The sequence below is a fragment of the Amblyomma americanum genome, chromosome 6 (genome assembly GCF_052857255.1).
Source record: "Amblyomma americanum isolate KBUSLIRL-KWMA chromosome 6, ASM5285725v1, whole genome shotgun sequence".
Classification (NCBI taxonomy): domain Eukaryota; kingdom Metazoa; phylum Arthropoda; class Arachnida; order Ixodida; family Ixodidae; genus Amblyomma; species Amblyomma americanum.
In genome coordinates, this window is record NC_135502.1 from 31226499 (window position 1) to 31248351 (window position 21853).

The following is a 21853-nucleotide window of genomic DNA, read 5'->3' on the forward strand; positions in this document are numbered from 1 at the left end:
AAAAAACATATAAAAGAGCACAATCAAAGCAAGTCCACATTGTATGACACTATCCTGAAACAGTCTGGCTCTTTTCTCAGATGGTACCGAACATGAAACTGCAGTCACTTGCTTTGCACTATGACAGCTAAAAATCCCACAGATTGCAAGCATACATAAAAAATGTAGCTGGAAGCACATTACACCTTTTTTTATTTTGAGTATGCTTGAACAGTACAAGAAGTACAAATGTTCTTGAACACAATTACAAAACTAAGTGCACTAATTCTAGGTTCTACACAAATGTGAAGCGTGATCTTGCAATGACTTACTTTGCCATGGCCTTTTTATCTTCACTTCCAGCATTTTCGAACTCCAGTATTTCCTCGAAACTCCTTTCATACCTGCATCGAATCAGGGCAGTTATATTTTAGTAAGGTCTGCATTCATAATAGAATTCCATATGCTACATTTATACAATCATCGAGTGAAGCACCTAAGTTAGCACTGGTTGAAACAGATTCAGATTGCCTGCCTTGACACAAATGAGCACTTGCACAAAATGAGAGCTGCTTCTATTGCTGACACTGGCTTAGTTTGTTTTAGTAACAGGCGAATGTGCACACAAGAAAAAAATAGCGGATGATTTTTGGAGCCGCGGATTCAGAAGCCACACATTGTAGCTTCATCCACATTTTACCAAGGGAGTTCATGATTTATACACACAAACGAGTGTGCTGTTAAAGTGCATCTACTTAACAGCAGCATAAAATGTTCGCGAGCCTATGCATAAACTACCATTTTTCTTAAACGTATTAATGTCTGCCGAAATAGGAATCTGGCATGGCAGCTGCCGATCTAGCAGGTTTATCATAACAACAACCATGACGCTGCTTTCCTAGCATCGAATCAGCCATTCCTGATCCTGAACCACATCAAACAAGCTGTACACTTATGCCTGTAGTTGTGAACAGGTCTCTTCATAAGGAAGGGCCAAAGTTCATGGCCTCCAGTTCATGTCTCCTCAGGAGCATCGAAAATACGAGACAAAATTTGCACGTCCCAGGAGCACCTTCCCACTGCATGCTCTTCTTTAACATTTAACGTTAAACGTGCCTCGAAACACACTTTGAAACTTCTGCCTGCACTTAAACATGCCAATCAAATCTCTTGCAGCAAGCACTAGTATACCAACAAAGGTGTAACAGGCAAATGACAGCAGTCATTTTTCTTACCAGTAGGTGCCACTGATAAGCAACTGGCTGCAAGTTGCTCGAAAGCTTCTGCATAGCATAACAGCATAATCTATTGCCAGAGGACTGAAATTACATATCAGTGCACTGTTGCGCCAATGCAGCTAGTGGAGGTAAAGAAAAGAGTGGAAAAACCTAACATTTTCTTTTAGTCATTAGTGAAACTTTCACTCACCAGCTTCTGACCAGTTCCACTGAAGGCATGCTGAGCAGGTTCTCAGGTAGTAGGTGGATCTCCTTCATTATGTTGGCCAACCGCACTGGCAGTTCTTTACGCAGGAAGAGAAATGATGTCCTTTCACAAGCATTTTCACCTGTGACAGAGAAAAAGAATGGCAGAAAAAAAAAGTCAAACAAATTAGCTGCCACAAGCTGGTGGAGAAGGTAGAGCTCAGGAAGTGGAACAGTGTTTTCAGACTGAATGTGCTTATGAGAACAAACAACAGGTAGGTACAGTTAACAGAAATGACTCAAGTACAATAAACATGCAATAAAAGTACAATAAATGTGCTGTTTTAAGTATGAACCTTCACCAACAAGCCCAGTTTGCCACACTTGTGCCATTTGGGGCCATTTGTAAAACCACCTGTTTTGAAGTGGCACCACTTGAGAACAATTAGGTGGGACCATTTGAAATCCCATTTCATATTTTCACCTGGGACTGATGAGCACAAGGCTTGCATGCTAATTATGAAAAAGTGCGATTCTTCACGTACGACGTCTGCGGTCACCACGTGTGCTGTCTGAGAGCGCGGTAGCAGTTGGCCGAACGTGGCTTTCTGCTCTGGCTTTATGCTCTAAAGCACGCAGAAAAAAAAAACCGTGCCGGCAGAGGCCAAAGACTGCCTGGCTTAGCCATGCCATGCGCATGACCAGCGAACGGTGCACGGCCTTCCTTCTGTCAGCGAAGACGTACAGCGGGCAGGGCACTTATTTTTCTTTTTATAAGCCCTTTCTAACACATGTCAGCAAAGACAACGGCGATGTCGCCCACAGGGCACCCGTGATAACCTCCGAGCACCACTGTGGGCACAAAGGCAGGCACAAGGGCCTTTGTCCACGTGGCGCGCACCATGCGGGCAAATGCGGCGTCACCGAGATCAACTGCACAATTAAGTGTGGCGGCCGCGTTTTTATGGAGGCAAAACGCCAAGGCGCCCGTGTGCTATGCGATGTCAGTGCACGTTAAAGATCTCCAGGTGGTCGAAATTATTCCGGAGCCCTCCACTACGGCACCTCTTTCTTCCTTTCTTCTTTCACTCCCTCCTTTATTCGTTCCCTTACGGCGCGGTTTTGGTGTCCAACGATATATGAGACAGATACTGCGCCATTTCCTTTCCCCAAAAACCAATTAAAGAAAAAAAAATTTTCTCGAGCTGGCATTTTTAACTCTGAGTCGCAATACCGGTTGCTTTTCTTCCGCAGCGGTGTACGCAGACGTCGGCGCGATCAGTATAGTATAGTACTTTGCTGTTACATATCAGACTAATCAGACTTATTTTGCATGAAAACCACAATCGTGCGCGAGGCCAAAGTACAGAGCATTGCCGACGAAAGGGGCGTGGGGGTGGGTAGAGAGGGAGGGCTATAGCTGCGTGCTGTACACCAAAATGGCGCCTGTCACGCCAAAGCGGGTACCCCCTATATGTGTACCATATGGTAGTACTGATATGGACCCGCGCTAGCAAAGAGGTAGCTACAAGTCTGCCGTTTTCTTGTGACTCTAGTGTGCCGAAAAGTCCTTCAAGGTGATCGCACTTACAAGTTAGAGAAATATGCTTCAGGAAGGAGCAGTACAAATGTGTAACCGCGGTTAACGCTGCCCGTGTCTGCAAAATTCGTTTGCCGTAGTTCGCCGCCTGCTTCACGTTCTGCATAACTTCCCTACAGCCGCGCGTTGTTTATTTTGAATCGCCCAACAAAAAGTGCACCGCAGAATTCTCCTCCGCATACGTGAAAAAGAGCATGCGCCGGTCTGCCCAGGAAGTTTTCTTTTGCGGGGAAATAAGTTCACCTCGCCTGTCCACAAAGGCCGTGTTACATCGACGGCCTCGAGCACATTACATAAACTGTTATTCCAGACAAGGCCGTAGTCCGGCAGCGGCAGCTCCTGACACAGACAGTCGCCACGTGAACGACGCCAGCAGAAAGTGGGCGGAAAGCAGCCGCTAAGGGCCGCCGCCGTTCGGCCGTTTCGGCCTTGGGGCCGGCGCTGCCAGCAGCAGCACGAGACCCGGGAGGGAGCACCGGGGATCGCATCCGCGCGGCGCGGAGGCCGGGACATGCAGCCGCTATTTTTGCGGTTTCGGGGGCGGAATCCCCGCGGCTCGAAGACACCGAACCGCGCCGGAGAGTGTAGCCGAACGAAGCGTGCTAGCTTTCCGCAGCGTCGGGCGCCCAGAATGGAAACCTTAATCCGGAAGCACGACTTCGCGTGTATAATCAAAGTAGAATGAAAGGAATATAGAGAGGGAGAAATGAAGAGGAAAAGAATGACAGCATAGCCCGCGAAGCCAAAGGAAAAACAAAGCGACAAATAAGAAATAACAGTAAGGTAACGAGTTCAAGGAAAAATATAGCTATAGATAATAGTAACGTAATAATTATGTATATTTCGACTTCACAATACTAATCTGAACATAAACTGGCGGTGTTCCCAATCTAATTAAGGAATACACGGAGGCCACGAATACGCCTTTACATTGTTCCAGCTGTTGAAGAATGGATTCTTAGACAATCCACCCTGCACAGATATGCAAGCCGTCACGCCACGACAGTGTATTGAAATGATGTCACATCCGGACACAGAAGTGGCTACGCAAAATCGCCACGAAACCCTATTTCCTTCTGCTGACCACCACAAAGGGGCACATTTCGTTGACGCCAAGTTTACTTAAGTAGAGCCAGTGAACAACCTCGGGGTGAGCGGGATGCAAGAGGCAGCATAATGCAACAGGATCTAGTCTAATCAGCAAAGGCAACTCATGTTCTCCTCGCGTTTTTCAATTTGAGCCGCACTTCAGCTGCTGCACACGTCGCATTGTCCTGTCTCGTCACAGACAAAGCTGCTTTCTTCGGTATATACAAGCATCAACTTGGTACGAACTCGCAAACAACAATGCGACTTGGCCTCGAAGTATACGAAATCAATATCAGCAGAGGCAATTTGAGCATCATAGCGGATTTACCGCCTAGCACCCCGTTCCGCTGAATAGCGAGCAGTGGTATGCGTTCTCCGAAACGTAACCTGCAATCTACTGTTTACGGCCTTCCACGTGCACACTGCTTGTTTACAGAGAAGAGTAAAGGAGCGCTGTTGCTACACATCGCGCATTTGCTTCCAGAGCTTTGAAGTCTGGAACCGTAACTTTTACCAAGTCTTGAGACATTTTTTTTTTTTTTGCCTCTAGAAACGCGGTCTTTGTTCGGTCGGTCCATGCATGCAATGATGTCATTCGTGAGATCACAGTGAAACCGAAATTACTGAGGAAAACGAGGCTGTGATTAGACTTTCATTTTTAAAAGAGGTAAAAAAAAAATTCCTTGCGGTCAGATGTGGCTGCAGCAGTGTAAGAACAATTATACTCCAGACATAAGTGTATGATCGTTTTTCACAATTATTAGAAAGAAAAAAAAACACCGCAGGGCGTCGACCCGAGATGTTGCACGTCATGCCACTATAATCGTTCACAAGATTCTTGGCTTTGGCTCCCACCGCCGCCAGCTCTATTTCTGGCTTTATAAATAAAAGACCTTGCGGCTCGGATTCAAGGTCAAGCAGCGACCCATTAAGCTTACTCTGCACTTTTGTATATGAAATTCGCTTTAGTGCCCCGCTAATCACTCCGCAGCGTTCTTCGCTTTTGTACTGCCCGGCCACCAGGCAACGCCGTGTGTGTACACAAACCGTCTTCCTCTTGATTTTTTTTTAGCTGTTGTGCCTATAGCTTCTTTTTAAGATAGGTTACCTCGACCTGATGTGCACACGTACTTGATGTGGCAGGGGACGCATGATTCCATTTGTGTTTTGTGTGTGGCAGCTCGTGAGTTTTCGCAGGCTGTTTTCGCCGTTTTTATGACCGTTGCTGGCTGGCATGCGAGGCCAGTCAAGCTACACAAAATACTCCTTTTTCACCATTTATATCTTCTTCTCTCGCTAGTACACTACACCACAGCAGTCAAAATGAATTTTAAACTCCAATACGTGCCGCCGGGTACCCACCGGTGATACAATGGGTACAAGCTTCCCCTGGCTTCGTGCTCGGCTTATCTGGGGTGAAATGTTTGGGAAATGGGTGGCTGACCCCACCTTGAGTAGACAAAAAATACCTTGTGCCATGACGCTCTCTGGCTACAGCTGCCACTGCGCCATTAAAATTCATCAACTCCGACGTGAACAAAGAAAAAGAGCAAATTAATGGCGACAAAAGGCGCGCCGCGAATGCGATTTCGCCACAGGTGCGGGGGGGGGGGGGGGGGGGGGGGGGGCTTTCTTTAGATCACGGCCGCACACGTCAACCCTACCGTGACTGTGCGCATTCCACGTTATCGCCGCTGCGAAAGCAGTTGCACAGTATGCAGTGGTCTGACCGATAACATTCAGCACTTCTGGCTCTCCACGAGCGAAGCAGAACGAGAACTCGCTTATCGGGAAAGTGGAGGCCGGTATAGCGTGTCTGGAGGATCGGCCGCGAGAAGTCGAGCCCGCAAAGTGATAGCCCAGACGGTCTCTGTACCCCACCGCCGCTGATTACAAAAGGTTGCGTCCGGTCCAGTGTTTATGTAGGTCGCTCCGGTGACTCAGACACTCCCCACCACCGCCGCGCTCTGTGGCTTTCAGGGACAAAGTTCCTGGGGCTCGTGAAAGTACACCTCCGATCAAAAGTTTACGGAGCGCGACAATGGCGATTGAACTTATTTGCATCTGTCACTTGAGATCAAGGCTGCACTGTGTAGATAGATCGCGTACGCAGGCCTAGAAGCATATACCTATACTAGGCTGGCGTGCAAAGATATACTGTGCGCCGCAAACTTTTGACTGCGTGTGCAATGCATGCACTCAGCATACGTGCTGGTTAAACGCTATAGGTGCTCCAGCGGACGAGCTATTTGCATCTGATGTACTCCTATTCTCTTCGGCGGCAAATTATGAAATAGCGGAAAATGTTAATTTTCAGAATTCACCGATGACCATGGTCATGCCAAGACTGCACTGAAAAAATTTCCATTCTCCCAGATGCTTAATGCTACAGTTTCTGTCAAAACCGATTTCTGCATCGTAGCTCAACACTAGTCTCAGGGCCTTAATTTCCCTTGCTTTCACTTATTCCTGTCAAAACCTCTATGTAAACAAGGTACAGTAAAAGGCGCAGACGTCCGCCCTAAAACGATTTTATGCGTTCATTTCGCATACGGGCCTGACTTCAGAATGGTTATGCGGGTGGTTTTGCATATTTCAGCACTTTATTTTAGTGGCCACATTTCTGCACATTGCGCCTTCCATGCTAGGATTTAACACCATTGCAGACATGTGTACTAATGTACACACAGCGCCTGGAGCGGCTATTACAACATGCAGATAGAAGGAAGGCACCAACCAAGGCGTACACAACGCTACCTTTCGATACTTTCGCCTACCACATTTTAAGACGCGTATTCGAGCATTCCCAGGCTTTCTGCCCTCGTCCAAGGAGAGAAGGTGACCCCAGCGGTCCTCCCAAGAGGAACCCCAAACACTACGACGCCGACGAAGCGTACACTGGAGAAGCTTGCTGTATAAAAAGGCTTGCGCGTTTTCTCGCCCGCGCCTTTGTTTTCGTTATCCCTGTAAAATACATACAGGGTGTTTAATGTTATGATAGAGAAAAAAAAATTGGCAGTGGCTTAGCTCCGCTACGCCAGGATATACGTAACGGGAGGTATACGTTTCCCTGGCTGAGCTTGTTGTTGGCACTGTATGTTTAGCAATGAGAGACACGTCCGCTTCAAATGTCCGGGTCGCAGATGCACTTTCGGAAACTCGAATGGTGTGATCAGTCACACGACGGGCCTTCACATCCTCTTCGGTTGGTTGCCGTTGACTGACGCCTTCCATAGGCTCCATCTCGGCGGCTATGCGGCGTCTATTACGCTCGGCAGTCTGGCGTCTCCGTTTGGCAAGGCGTTCCTCTCTCTGTTCGGGCGTCTCCGCTGCTCTCTTCGCCTTCTGACGCTCATTCTCTGTCTGTTGAGTAGCCAACTGCCAGGCGACAACCTCAGGATCGGAAGAGTTAATGTTTTCTTGTCATACCGCCGTTTAGCAGCGGCTGGACTCTCCTTCTGTGCATCCATATCAAGCGTTTCGATACAGCCGCCGATTACATCTCCGCTTTTTATACGCAATGCTGCTCATGCAACGACGCGCGGTTCGGGTGATGAACGCGGTGTGATGTCATACCAAACGGCGGCGGCGCGCAGTGTAACGTGATGCCAGATGGCGCCGCGAGCGCGCAAAGCATAGTAACCGTGTCACATATCTCGGTGGACACCCGAACCGCGCCGTAAAAGAAAGGATAAAGGAGGGAGGGAAACGACGAAGCGCGCGGCGCACCCACTCCTCCTCCCCGGTTGCCATGGTACCGCATGCGCACAACTGGCGTCTCGCCTGTACCGCGAAATGCTCGACTGGTAGCCTAGTGTAGCTCCCGCTACAAAATAGTCGGCTAATCAGGAAAGCGATAACTGATCAATTATTATTCACAAATATGCTTGAACAAGTTATCCAACTGGTGATGGAGTCCCCTCTGTAATGCCGCAATGGCCCTGGGGGTATAATAAATCAATAAAAAAACCTCACAAGTGCTGCTTTCAATTAAAATTAAAAATATTGCGGCATTACGCAAAATCTGTACTGAATAAAATTAATAACATCCAGTATATGGTACGCAAAGTGAGAGTGAGAAACCTTTAAACGCTGCGGCTAATGGTCCGCTGCACAAGGTTCGGAAGCTATATTCGACGTCAGGTAAACAGTACAAGCCCGATATTACCTGTAACCCGAGCTGCGCTACCACTGTCCTGTCGTACAGCGTGGGCAAGTGCAAAGCTGAGCACGACGAGACACGCCAGTCATAACGCGTCTAGCGCAAGTGTGCCCTGCGTCACGTGGACGGTTTTTGCAGTTATCGACAAGCAAGTGTCAAAACCAGAAAGGTCAAACGTCTACTCGGAAGTACAGGTAGAAAAAAAAAGCAGGAACCAAAGATAGGAAGATTATATATATAGTGCGTTTGAACGTTTGGCGGTCGCAGTAACGCGACAGCACTAGCGCGGCTGCAACTACCAGATCCACCTGAACAGAGCATCTAATAGCAGGAGGGAGGAAAAGAGCACATCGAAAGAGGGGAAAATAAATAAGTAAAAGGACCCCGCAAAAGACTACGTCGTCGAAGACGTGCGCCACGTCAGGCGCAGCGGAGCAAATTATTGGAGTCAAACAGAGCCCGTGGTTGCCTCCGACCGGCTCAACGGTCGTAGAGAGAGAAGTGGTGGTGGGAGGGCTTCCTGGACTACCGCTGTATTGATCCCCGGCAAGAAACGCACACACCTCTACCGCCGAAGGAAGGGAGCACACACGAAGCCTAGTGAGAAGCGCAGAGGCCTCCTGACGCACGCGTCAAGCGTGAGTGCGTGCGTGCGGCTTCGGAGAGTTTCAGGAACGGCGGCTGCTGCTGCTGCTGCTGCTGCCGCCATGGCAACGGCCAAGCGCTCCGGCTTCGGCGGCGAGTGATCCTGACGTCACTACGCCGCGCGGAGTGTCGTGATAGATTGTCGAGTATAGGGCAGTGAGTGTTGACGAAGCGATCGGCTCGATATGTTGTCTCATCATTTGGCCGCGCGGAATTTGGACCCGAGGAAGCCCCTGATAACGGAGATTAAAACATCCGTAGAAAACACTGTCGGACTTTGTTTTGCTTTCGTCAGGGAGCGAGGCAGACTCATCGCGGAGCTAGACAGCGAGAGAGAGAGAGAAAGAACAGTTTTATCGCTATTTGTGCTTGTCGTTCAATGAAGTGGCAAACCTCAATTCCAGGTAAAGCAGCGGCTTCAGAGTACGCGGCCGCTCAGTGTGTCGCTATGAGTTTAATGCGCTCGATTCGCAATCATCTCTTTTATTGTGCCGCGGTTGAAAACAAACAAGGCAGCTTTTCGCAGGCTTGTTTAGGCAACGGCAGACCGTAAGCGCCCCATGAAAATACCCTCCTAGTCCGCAGCAGCCCAATGCTTCCTTCTGTTTCATATGATCGCTTCACCATTTACTGCCCACTGCCGCGTATTCGCGACATGCCGTCTGCAAGCCGTGATACAAAGTTTGATGCGTTCTTAGCAGCCTGCAAGGCTTTCCGGTGGGAACAAGGCGTCGCTATGAGCAAGCTGCGGGAAGGAAAAGGAGAGGGCGCGAATGTGCGACTTCCAGCCTGCGTCAAATATTCTTTATCTCCCATTTCCTCACAAACGCAGCAGGCAAAATAGAAAGGCAATCACTGAACACGACAAACTGCCTACTGTCTCTGGGCCTGCCAGTTGGTCTAATGTCTTCGATTTGGTCCTTCAGACAACTCGAACTAGCTGCACACAATCATTAGCATCATCATCAGCACCCAAGGGCTAAGTACGCCAACTGCAGGACAAATGCCTCTCGTATATCTCTCCTATTAACCCGGTCCTGTGACCTTATCCCCCCCCCCCCCCCCTACATAGACAATGACCAATACAAATTGTTGCCGATTAGCGGCATGCTGATTTCTCAAATTTTAGCGTGCTAACAATATTTTCACATTCACCTTTGAATGTTGGTTCCATTAGCTATCATAACACGATGCATAGCTGCATTTTTTTTATTCCCTTAAAATCCGGGCATTAAACCTTTAACACGCTATGCACACAAATGTACACAAAGTGAACCAGCAGCTTTTTCTGAGAGTGCGTTGCACCTAGCAGCGATTTCTGTGTCTGACGTGAATTTCGCGTCCTTCATCCCGAAAATAAACTGGTTTATTACGCCATATAGCGAACGCAGTGAATATTTCGCGATACAATGAACGGGGTAGCACGTTCGTGCGCCATTTTTGTGCAGACAAATATATATTTGGTCACCAGTAGTAACTTTTTTTCTCTCGCAATTTCAACCGTAATGTGCACTTTAGAAGTATTAATTTCCACGATCCTTCGGGTGATTACTCGATAAGTCGCGGCATCTCGATCACTGTTCGCGAAGTTTTGCGCATCCCTCAAAAAAAAAAAAACGCTAGTACTTTTCGCCGGAAAACTAACAAATTTTAAGACGTGAATATACTATTTAGGAAGGAAAAATATTGCACTTCGATGGAAACAAAAAAAAATGGCGCTAATGTGTTTATGATGTCACGGAGCCGTGTGAGAGGAGAACTAATCTGCCAAGTCCACGCGGGGGAACTTATGGCGGCAGCAAGGTGTTGTAAGAAACCGGTAACAGGACAGCAATGCGGACCAATGGGCGTGACTTAATTAGAGCGGAATCAGCGAAAAAAAAAAATAAACAAACCCGAGCACCAGTGGGACAACAGCGGGCTGTGCTATGTAGTCCCCATCCGCTGGTCATCGTGCGTTTTTTTCTTTTTGGTGGGCGTGTTCTCCGGCTAGTTCCGCAATGTCTAAGAAACCGGTACCACTGTCAATCGAGGCGGGCCCCACGACGGACTGACACCTTTTGGGGAAGCGGGAACAATGAACGCCAGTGGGTCACTACATGCCAACGCTGCCGCCCTCCTGGCCAAAGTCCAAGGCCCGCTGCAACTCCGGCAAGTGCGGAAGGAAAGGGGTGTAGGAGGCGAGAGTGCATGGTTAAGGTACGGCGTGCGTCACAACGTGCCAGAATGACGGCGTCCTTGGTTTAACGGTTCGCTTCTCTCTTTCCACCTCGCCTACCCAGTTTGTCAAGCATGTATTTAGACACAGCAAGCAAAGAGCCGTCACACACAAGGCACGCAACAGCGGTGAAGCAAATTGCGCCAGGAAGCTTCTAAACCAGCCGTCTCGTTTTCACTCGCATTCCTTCAGCTTCTTTACACTTTCTTTCTCTTTCTTTCCCCGACGCACGCACCACCTCTTCTCCGCCTTCCAACTTGGTTCGCTCGCATCACGTCGAAGACGCGCGCGCTCCCGCTGGTCCACTTTCGGGTTAACGTCGTTAACCAAATTAGCTCCCTCCCGACTGAACCCACGGGGGGAGTCAAGTCGATCTCCCGCGACGTTGCCCAGAGGAAATGTTGGCCACTGTTCTCCCGCGCATGAGCGGCCACGGTGCCTTCAAGTGTAACAGGGTGGCCTGTCTGAACGTAGAAGCTGGTTACCATCACGAAAACGTTAGCTACAGGCGAGGAAGGCATAGGAAGGCATCGTCGAAAGTGAAGATGCTGCTCGCTAGACCATCACAACTGAGCCCATGCTAAATGCATGTCAAGACCTTGCATACGAACGCAATGACTGCTGCTAACTGCAAAAGTCTCCAAAAAGGTGGGGAGAAAAATATTGCAGCTTTCTCCGAGAAATTTTCGCACGAGTTCCAGATACAATTCTTGTCAGACCAAATACAGGAGCCAAAAAAAGAAACTACAAAAGTCGCCCGCCAATATGCATCACGTGACCGAAGGTATGACATTTTTACTGGCCAGTAGGTGAAGACGGGTATGTTCCATGCCCATTGGAGAGAAGCTGATCACGCGGTCTGGGTTTTCTCCGTCACGTGATTTCTTGGCACTGAAAATGAGCCGCAGCGGACGCGTTCCGGTTGCCCCTGTGCTGGGCGAGGTTAGGAGCCCTCTAGTACGGCGTTCCTCGCAGAACATGTGCCGCTTCGGGACTCTGAAACACCGCACATACCATACCGCCATAGAGTTTTCTGAAGGGACACACAGACGCCGCTATTACTGCTACGACGTCACAAATCCCGGACAGCCTCCCTTAGACAGCTTTCGCTGCTACAGGAAGAGGTAAAAACAAATACAAAGAATTCGCTCCTTGAAGGGCGGAACGTCCATCTCGATGGTGCAAGGGGGCAAACAGGAAGCCGCGTGAACGATCAAAACAGAGCGACGGCAGAGGAGGGGCAGCCCACGTGAGAGGGGCGCAAACAGGTCGTGGCGGCAGCGAAGTGGAATCGTGGCCGCCTGCACGTGGGCCGCCGGAATAACGAGCGGACTCGGGGATGCCGCCTTCGTGACGTCAAGCGACGCGCGCGTCACACTTGGCACGTAGCCGCGGGCCGGGCATGGCAGCACACACACTCCACGAGGCGCGCACACGTGCCGATAGCGCCGCGCGAGAAAAACAAAAAACTGCTCAAGGTGGACGAGACAGATGGGCGAGGAGGAAGAGGGAGGGTGCAGAGACAATGTCTGGCTCGGGGACCCCATTTACATTAGAACGAAAAGCGGCTCGCCAAGCAGCGCAAAGAAGGCAGCAGTGCTGTTCCTCCCAGCAGTAAGGGGGGGGGGGGGGGGGGGGAGAGATGGATAATGATCATGCCTTTTCGCGAGAGCTGGATGACGGAGTGGTGCCACAGGCAGTGAGAAACGCACATACTTGCTTGCACAGCCCAGAACACGACACTCTCTCAGCAGACTTGGATGTAGGCCGCGTAACCGCCTGCTTGGAGCTATTACGCAGCGCTGTCACAATGTGCTCCAACAAAGCTCCATGTCTGACACGTTGGCCCCGAAACACTGACGGGACACCACCGCTGCTGCCGCTGTACTTGCAGAGTCGCGTGAACGACCGGTTCACCGGGCTTGGGGGCACGAGATGAAGAACCATGCCTCGCAATAGTATAGTTCCAAGATATTAGGGTCATTTAGAATAAGGTGACCCTATTGTATAGGGGGATAGGAGAAAGCGCTCCGCCAATGCACTTGCAGAACAATGGCGCCCCTAGGGTTATTGCTCTGCGCATGCGCACTCGCGGGGCGCTATTCTTACCGCTCTAACCGATAGGGTCCCCTATTCTAGAAATCCCTATCACGTGGTCAGGAGCAACACTGGTACCGGAGGAACACAGGGCGATGGAAAGGGGGTGGCAAAGCTGATGCAACCACTATGTTCGCTCGCCGAGCTCTTCATTATACGGCGTTCTTCACTCTCCAAGTGCGTTACGCGTGTCTTTCAGATGGGAATCTGCCGTTATCTCCTGAGATGCGACCGGCCCAGAATACTTCTCTCGCGAAACTCGCTCAGTGGAAACGCAATAAGGCAAGCATGCCTGCATCGAAAAAGAAAAAAAATAAAGAGTAAAGAAAAACCGAACGAGTATCTCTCGCCCCCTAGAGATAACTACACCAGCGGATAATCACGGGCGGAACACACACACCACGATTCCTGGAACTCGCGGCGAAACCTCCCGGGGGAGCCCACAGGACGATTTCCAGCGCTAACAAACCGAAGCCACGATGATTGCTCACGTAGTGTGTACATGGTTTCAAGACGGGTGCGCTCCTGTCAACAGACGAAAACATCAGGGCTGGCTAGACGATGCCTACTGGCGCGAATTTTCTTTTTTTTTCTGTTTTGCACGCGTGATACGGGCTCTCACGCCACGACTCTCCCAACGTGACCACTTCCAATACTTCCTTATTCCCAGTGGTGTTTCATTAAAGACAACCGTGCGCGCTAATAAACAGCTGCCGTATAGCGAAGCCGGACGGCTGAGATACAAAAAGCAACAAAACAAAACACGTAAAAAGGAAGCTACCCAGCAGCACTCAAACCACGATGTGGTGCTAAAGGCGGAACACGGCAACGAACGCACCGACGACGTGCGATCATGGCGCACTGTGCACGCACGCGTCAGCGGAGCGCGTAACGCTGTTTCCCGCATCCCATTTCCGGTCTCACGCCCGTCGAAGCGGGAAGCACCAGAAAGACGAACTCACGTGCACGGCGCCGGGGCACACGTCCACACTTCCCAATAAGCTACCGTCACTGCCCCGGTGGCTTTTCAGCCGCTTCGGTTTCACATCTGGACCTCTGCATAGCACGCTGCCTCCTTATTTTTAGGCCTAGGGAGCGTCCTTCCGGTGCTCGAGGCAGATGCTTGATGTGTCTACGACAGCAGGAGCTGAAATTTTATTTTTGCAACACGGCAAAGGAAAAAAAAGCTATAAAGAGGAGAAAAATGCTTTGGTTCAAACTGCGGTGTCGGCACTTCACAGGTTTAATAATAATAATAATTGGTTTTCGGGGAAAGGAAATGGCGCAGTATCTGTCTCATATATCGTTGGACACCTGAACCGCGCCGTAAGGGAAGGGAAAAGGGAGGGAGTGAAAGAAGAAAGGAAGAAGGAGGTGCCGTAGTGGAGGGCTCCGGAATAGTTTCGACCGCCTGGGGATCTTCAACGTGCGCTGACATCGCACAGCACACGGGCGCCATAGCGTTTTTCCTCCATAAAAACGCAGCCGCCGCGGTCGGGTTCGCACCCGGGAACTCCGGATCAGTAGTCGAGCGCCCTAACCACTGAGCCACCGCGGCGGGTTCACAGGTTTCGGAGAAAGGCGCTTCTGAACGTGACAGCCCCACATACAATACTGGTTTGGTTGGCTTATGCGATTTGACGTCTCAAAGCGACTCGGGCTTCGAGAGATGGCGTAGTGGAGGGCTTCGGGCTAATTTCGACCACCCGGGGTTCTTTAACGTGCCCTTACATCGCACAGTACACGAGCCTCTAGCATTGCGCCTCCATCAAAACGCGACCACCGCGGCCGGGAACTTGGAAGGAAAGGAGGGGAGCCTTAAGGCTCATTGCCATTTAACAGGTCCTCGCAGACAATGTGCCAGGAGCATAATTCTCCACTTACGCAAGTAGAACTCTACGGCCATGGACATAATGTCTCGTCGTATGGCACGCATGCTTTACTTCCGCGCGTGCAAATGGCGTATATCTGAAAAAAGAAATCTACATTTATTTTTCTGTAATCTGTGCCCGTCATAACTGGTGCGTCGTTACATAAGCACAACAGCTGCCGTAGTGGCTCCAGCATGCCTACGGCGTCCAGCTGCTGAGACCAAGGTCTCGTGCTCGAGTCCCAGCCGCGGAGATCGTATTTCTACGCGGGTGAATTGAAAAAAAGCGGCTGTCTGCTGCGCAACGTCAGTACTTGCTGAGCTACACCAGACCGCTGAAATGAATCCGCAGCACCTTCACTGCAGCATCTTCACAACGCAAAATAACCAAACCTAAGCTAACTGTATGCGCCATAGCGCTGCGTTTTGAACCACTCCGTGCACGCGCTCCACGAAAGTAACCAGGAGGCGATATCTTTCGTCGGTACAGGCAGGCCAGTCTTACGGCCGCCATTTCCACAGGCTTCCGAGCGGTTTTGCAGTAAAAAAAAAAAAAGGAAATCCACGCTCTTTCAGCGAACAGGAAAGCACGCGACGCACAGCGATCGGCAGTGCGTCGCCAACGATACGTCTACCCAGCGACTGCGTCACTGCCGAGACTTCTGCTGGCGAGGGCGGGACACGGTGTAGTGGAAAGCAAAATCATCAGCCGCCGGAGCTCACTGGCGTTTTCCGTGTTTCGTGCGCCGTTACAACCACCAAGGCCTCTCGCTTCACAATGTCCCAGGGACTGCACTGATGATGAAGGGGGCCAGGCCCAGCCGGCACCCCCCCCCCCCCCCCGGGTGTGTGTGTGTGTGTGGGGGGGGGGGATTAAAATCATGAGGAGTCTTTAATTGTGACTAATTAAGCGAGTTTTGAAATGATTTCAATGATTACACCGTGCCCTGCCGGTGTTAAAGTTCACCAGGAAAAAACATTCCTGCTGCCTCTACCGAGGAGAAAAGACTAATTCAGACGAACTTGAATCGCGCTCCATATTTGTGGATTTCTTGCTTAAACCTAATGTTCATATGAACCCAACAGAATACTTTCTATACACTTCTTCGGATTTTCAATCACAACTTGAGAGCGTCGATGACTCGTTTTCCCTTCACCCCAAATGCCGTGGTTGCTCTCTCTACAGGATTCACGTTCTGAAAACGTCAGCCCAAGGTCGCGAGATCGAATCCGTGCGGCGTCGGCCGCATTTCGAGCAGGGCAATATGCAAAAAAGTCCATGCTCTGTGCGGCGTAAGTGTACCGTAACGAGACCTGCAGGCAGTCAAAATTAGCAGCCCATGCACTTCACTTTACAGTATCCATACATTCTGCAGACCTCCAACTCAATGCCTGCATCTTTAGGCTTCTAAATTTTCTTTCGAGCTTTTCCTTTCTCATTTGAACACGGAAACAGAGGTGCTGAAAACAGGCGAGCATCAGCATTTTATTCCTCATGTACGTGGCGTTCTGGGAGGAGAAAAATCACGAAATCAAACTCACGTGGTCAATCATTCACTGCGGCAGCGGTTTTACTATACATTAGACTTGCACCTCCGCTCACATTAGTGGTCACATGCTTCTCACAGACTTTACCTCCAGACTGTGGCGAGTTACGACAGTGACGGAGATATACTTCCATAAAACAGAAACAAAGCGTCTGAAGCGAGGGCTCCCCCCCAACCTATTTCCTCTGCCCCACAAAGACACCGCAATCTTGGAACAGGTCGCCCCACCGCGTCATTAGTCGCGAGTGTAGACGAGACACCGCCGCCAGGAAGATTCCGCGCAGGGCACTGGAAAAACAGCTCCTTCCCCGCCGGCACCGCAGACCACGCACGCCAGTGCAGCCCACGAGGCGGAAGGCACGGTGACCGGACACCGGCATCTGGCATATCTCGAGGAGCGCCGCCGCTCGCGGCAGTGCCTACGTGACAACGACGAGGCCACCCCAATAGTAGAGCCGCGCCCCCACCCTCTCTCTCTACCAAGTGGCGCTGGGCGAGCATCGTTTCACGCGTGCGCTATGCTACAAAGCGAAACCGCTCTCCGCGGTTAATGCACTGAAAGCACGAGCGCACGTAAATGCACGCAAATCCGCCATTCGTATTCAATGGGCGCCATAGATGTTCCCGTGGCTAGGAACGCGCCGCATTCACGCCTGACAAACGATGCGCTATAAATGCCGCACGACGTATGACAATAGCCGCGTGCCTGCGCGAGTGAATGCCCGCGATGAGGCAAGGCAGAAGGGATCCCTATCAACCCCCGTTCCAGCTGGAAAAACTGTCCGCGGGTCGTGGACCAGAACAAGAGCATAAAGGCCGCGGCTCAGTTTTCAGAGCGCTAAAACAGGAATGAGTACGGAGATATGAAGTAGCCAGAACAAGCGTGCAGTGACAGACACCGGACGCGGAGCAAATAAATAGGTATATGGTTTATGGGGGACTTAACGTCCCAAAGCGACTCAGGATATGAGAGACGCCGTAGTGAAAGGCTCCGGAAATTTCGACCACCTGGGGTTCTTTAACGTGCACTGACATCGCACAGCACACGGGCCTCTAGAATTTCGCCTCCATCGAAATTCGACCGCCGCGGCCGGGATCGAACCCGCGTCTTTCGGGCCGGCAGCCGAGCGCCATAACCACTCAGCCACCGCGGCGGCTGGAGCAAAGAAATAGGTCAAGTCACGAAGGACGTAATGCCCAGTTCTACACATTTCAATGCAGCGTCACCCTTCTTCGCTCCCAACCCCCTTAAGCTAGGTCTTAGTAAGCTGTTGCTCATGCGTGCATGCCTGTGCGGTTTTTAACAAAATTCCGCTTTCATCAAATAATATGTCCTTTGCACTCCTCAGCCCGGTCCTGCCGAGTTACGACGTATAAAAAGAGGCTCTACAGGGGGCCAGGATCGAAAGTATACTTGTTAATAGGGCAGGCTATAGCTGGTGCGTGATTGGGAAGACGGTTCGAAGGGTAACCCAAGAAAGGATAAAAGAACCGCTTTTGCTACTTTTCAGCTGTCTTCCATTACCGACACCGCACAAAAGCGCTGCATGTTGCCTATACACAATTTGACGAGGAGGCGCATTTCAGGCAAGCAGTACACAGACAAGAAAGTTCGATGAAAGTAATGACGTCACGTGAGGATGGAAGGAAAACAATCTCGAGCCAGGAACCGGCACTCGGTCACTAAACCCATATATCCGACATGCAATGATAGAGACGAATGCCGAGTCTCAACGTTCTTCTATATATACCTAAACAGCCTCTGACTGTTTATATCAAATGACCTCACGGGACACACACACGACAGCAGATTCAGAGGAGAGAAATTCCGCACGAGAGCCATAAACTCGTCGTCCCGGCAAAACATCTGTCGCCATCCAGACTACACGCCGCGCGCACCGCTGACAACGACGTCACAGCAGCTGCCCATTTGACAATGCGGAGTATGCACCGACCTCACAATGGTGGCCATTTTGTGATGCAAGATTATCTTACCGACTTATCGCTACCTCCGGTCTGCACTGCTGAAACGGCGTGCTGCACCACAAAATGGCGCCGGTGACGTCACATGAATACCTCGGCTAGAGAATAGAGTTTTAGCGTAGCCGGTTACCCGTACGGCAGGTACGGTAACGCGTTGCCGTTGCTACCGTTGCCAGGCTTGCCAAGCCACATTTGCCGTACGTGGTAGCAATTGCCGTATAGTTACCGTGTTTACCGTACGGTAGAGCTAAAGCTCTCTAATAATGTTACCGTATACCGCTGGCGCTTTATACTAAACCCCTACAATAATAGCCCCCCCTCTCCCTCCCCCTTACGCCACACCGTCGGGCGAATCTCAGGTTCCCGGCACTTCCATCGCTGCAACACAGCCAGATAGGGGGCGGTAGATAAGCCAGGAGTCGCGGATGACCGCGGGCGCACTTATCGCGCGACCGCTGTCGCTGGAGGCGCGTGCGACCTTCCAGGCGGGCGACAAGAACGCTCGCCGATAAAGTGTGAAAGCACACAAACAGTGGAGAGGGAACTCTTCCGGGCCCAAGGCGGCCTGGCTCACAGGTCGAAACCATGCAGCTGTCGAACGAATGATGAGATGCCATAGTTAAACTTTCTTGCCCTTCCCCGATGGGACGGCCGGAATGGACTGGTCGGTTGCTCGTCGCGAGCGGTGAATGATGATGGCACGCTGCCCGGTGATCGAATATACACGGCGGTTAGCAGTACGCAGAGCATTCAGGTCTTCGTCCGCTCGTCTGGCGACAGCTGCCTCAACTTCTTAGCAAACAAAACGGATTTATTAAAGACGGGATCCAAATACAAGGCTGTAAGAGAAAAAGGCGGTTTAAAATAAAGGCTGTTTAATAGCGGCCGAGACTGAGACTCGGCGCGCTCCTCCAAAGTCTCTGTTTGCAGCGGGTTTTAAACCCTTCGATAATTGGGCGGAGCTTTACTAAACCAGCTCTCGCCCAATTCGAACTAATATTAGTGCAATGACACCGTACATACAAGCGGGCGGAGCCCACGGCTCACCAGTGCCCGACCCAGTGGACCCCGCACCTCCTGGAACGTGCAGGGCGCGCGGTTTCGCGTACGCAGCTCGCTGCGGGTGCAACCTATCGAGGCGCCATCAAGGCAGGCGCTCACGCATCGGCTTTGCCGTCTCCGCTGAGAGAAAAAGGAATTTCTTCAGCGGGAAAAGGTCGTCGGCCCCCTGCGACTCTGACAGGGTAGTTCGTGGTCCTTTCCCCCCCTTTCCCACGGCTTTTGGCAGCGTCCGAAACGCGCGATGCACTGTCTGTTCTACCCCTCGTGCACGGCCGGTCAGCAGGGGATGAGTCGGCGCCAGATGCCCAAAGGATTAGCGCGGGTAGCTGGCATCGAGGCACCCCAAGCGCGGGCGTCGCGCCTCTCAGTAAACTCCCCTCTACTTCCCACGGAGACGACCACTCCCGGAAAAAAAAAAGAGGGGGGGGGGGGGGGGAGGGGGGACGACCCATCGGCGCCGCGGGCTTCTAACTTAACAGTCATGCACACGACAGCGTATACGTCCCCGCCATCGCTACTTGGCTTAAGCCGACGACGCATAAAAGGGAACGCAGGCCTGCCATCGCTTGATCCAGTAAAAAAAAAAAAAAAAACGAACGAAAGGGAAAAGGCGCCCGTGTGCTGTGCGATGTCAGTGCACGTTAAAGATCCCCAAGGTGGTCGAAACTATCCCGGAGCCCTCTACTACGGCATTTCTTTCTTTCTTCTTTCAATCCCTCGTTTATCCCTTCTCTTACGGAGTGGTTCAGGTGTCCGCCGAAATGCGAGACAGATACTGCCCCATTTCCTTTCCCCAAAGACCAATTCAAAAAACAATAGCAAGGAACCGTTCCACCAAAAACGTATTTCGACAAAGGGCAGAATGCAATTACGCCCGTGCGATGTCAGCGCACGTTAAGGAACCCCAGGTGGTCCAAATAAATCAGGAGGCCTCCACTACGGCGCCCCTCACAGCCCGTAAGTCGCTCCGTGACGTTAAAGCCGACGTAACGTACCACAGCCTATGAAACTTGATCAGCTTCAAAGGCAAAAGTCGTTTTCCGGCTGTTAAAAGCAACGAAAAGGAGCAGACCGGAGGGGAAACTCAGAGGTATAGTCAATCTCATTTCCAGACAACAACGTCGCCTCTACGTGCCCCTGACAAATGCCAACGCGTCACTCCTGACAGGATCGCGAAAACGATTAGCCTATTTTCTTTTCCGCCAGGGAGAGAGAATGGTCATTAGAAGTGTACGTTTCAGAGCGCGGGATCACAACGCCGCTTGGCGACAGCGCAAGTGAACTGCGCGAGCGTAATGCAGACCTGCGCAGCCTGCCTCTCCAGCAGTGCCGCTTATCGCCAGCCGACAGTCACGCGCCAAGAACCGCTTCCAGCCGGAGAGCAGCTCATTGTAACGCTATACGCTGCTGCGCCTGAGAGACTACGGCGAGACGGCGGGGCAGGAAAAAAAAAAAGCGAGGAATGGGTGAACAAGAAAAGCGCGCTCGGCTTCAAAGGGCGGCGCGGCGGCAGGGGGGGTCACAGCAGAAGAGGCAATTCTAGTCGTGACTGGAAATATCTAGCCACTGCTGCAAAAGCACCGGCCGCAGAAAAACGCATATGCGCGTGAAAGCCGAGAACGGGGAGTGCTATAATCAGAAAATAAAGCTTGAAAAAAAAAAAAAAAACCGCAGAGATGAGTCATCCGGCCACTATATACTATCCACTCTTTCTCTGTTCTTTTGTTTTCACGTATTTCAGCAGAGCACTGGAAGCAATGCTTCTATTGTATTTAAAAAAGCACAGGGCTCTTGACCGTTCTTGTTTTTGGATGTGTTCTCTGAATTCAAACAGCTGACGCTGACATAAGGATCCTAAGTGAAGCGTCAATGGTTTTTTTCCCCCTCGCTCTCTCTCTCTCGTGTACAGAGAGGCAATCAAGTGACAGTGGAGTGCTCGAACAAACAGTAGATTCAGCTTGTTCAAAGACATCCTGGGCTGGGATAATATACAGTGGAGTCCCGTCAATCCCAACTCGGCTTATCACTGCAAACATTAGCTACCATATAAGGGAATATAAAAAGAGTAAACACTCCTCCACCGCACTCCCTTTTTTAGGGTTAAGACAGCTGCCCAAGTACCGGGGAAATTTCGTCCATTAATAATAGGGAATTATTTGGCAAAGGAGGCATATTCC

At 50.8% G+C, this 21853-nt stretch overlaps 1 protein-coding gene across 1 annotated transcript in view; it reads right to left on the reverse strand.

Moving 5' to 3' along the window:
* Pdk (pyruvate dehydrogenase kinase) overlaps positions 1 to 21853 on the reverse strand; it is a 40792-nt gene that overhangs the window by 11345 nt on the left and 7594 nt on the right. The window contains exons 2-3 of the mRNA XM_077668959.1: positions 1408 to 1546; positions 312 to 383 (exon numbers count right to left, since the gene is read on the reverse strand). Coding sequence (XP_077525085.1) covers positions 312 to 383; positions 1408 to 1546 — 211 coding nt within the window. The remainder of the gene's footprint in view (positions 1 to 311; positions 384 to 1407; positions 1547 to 21853) is intronic.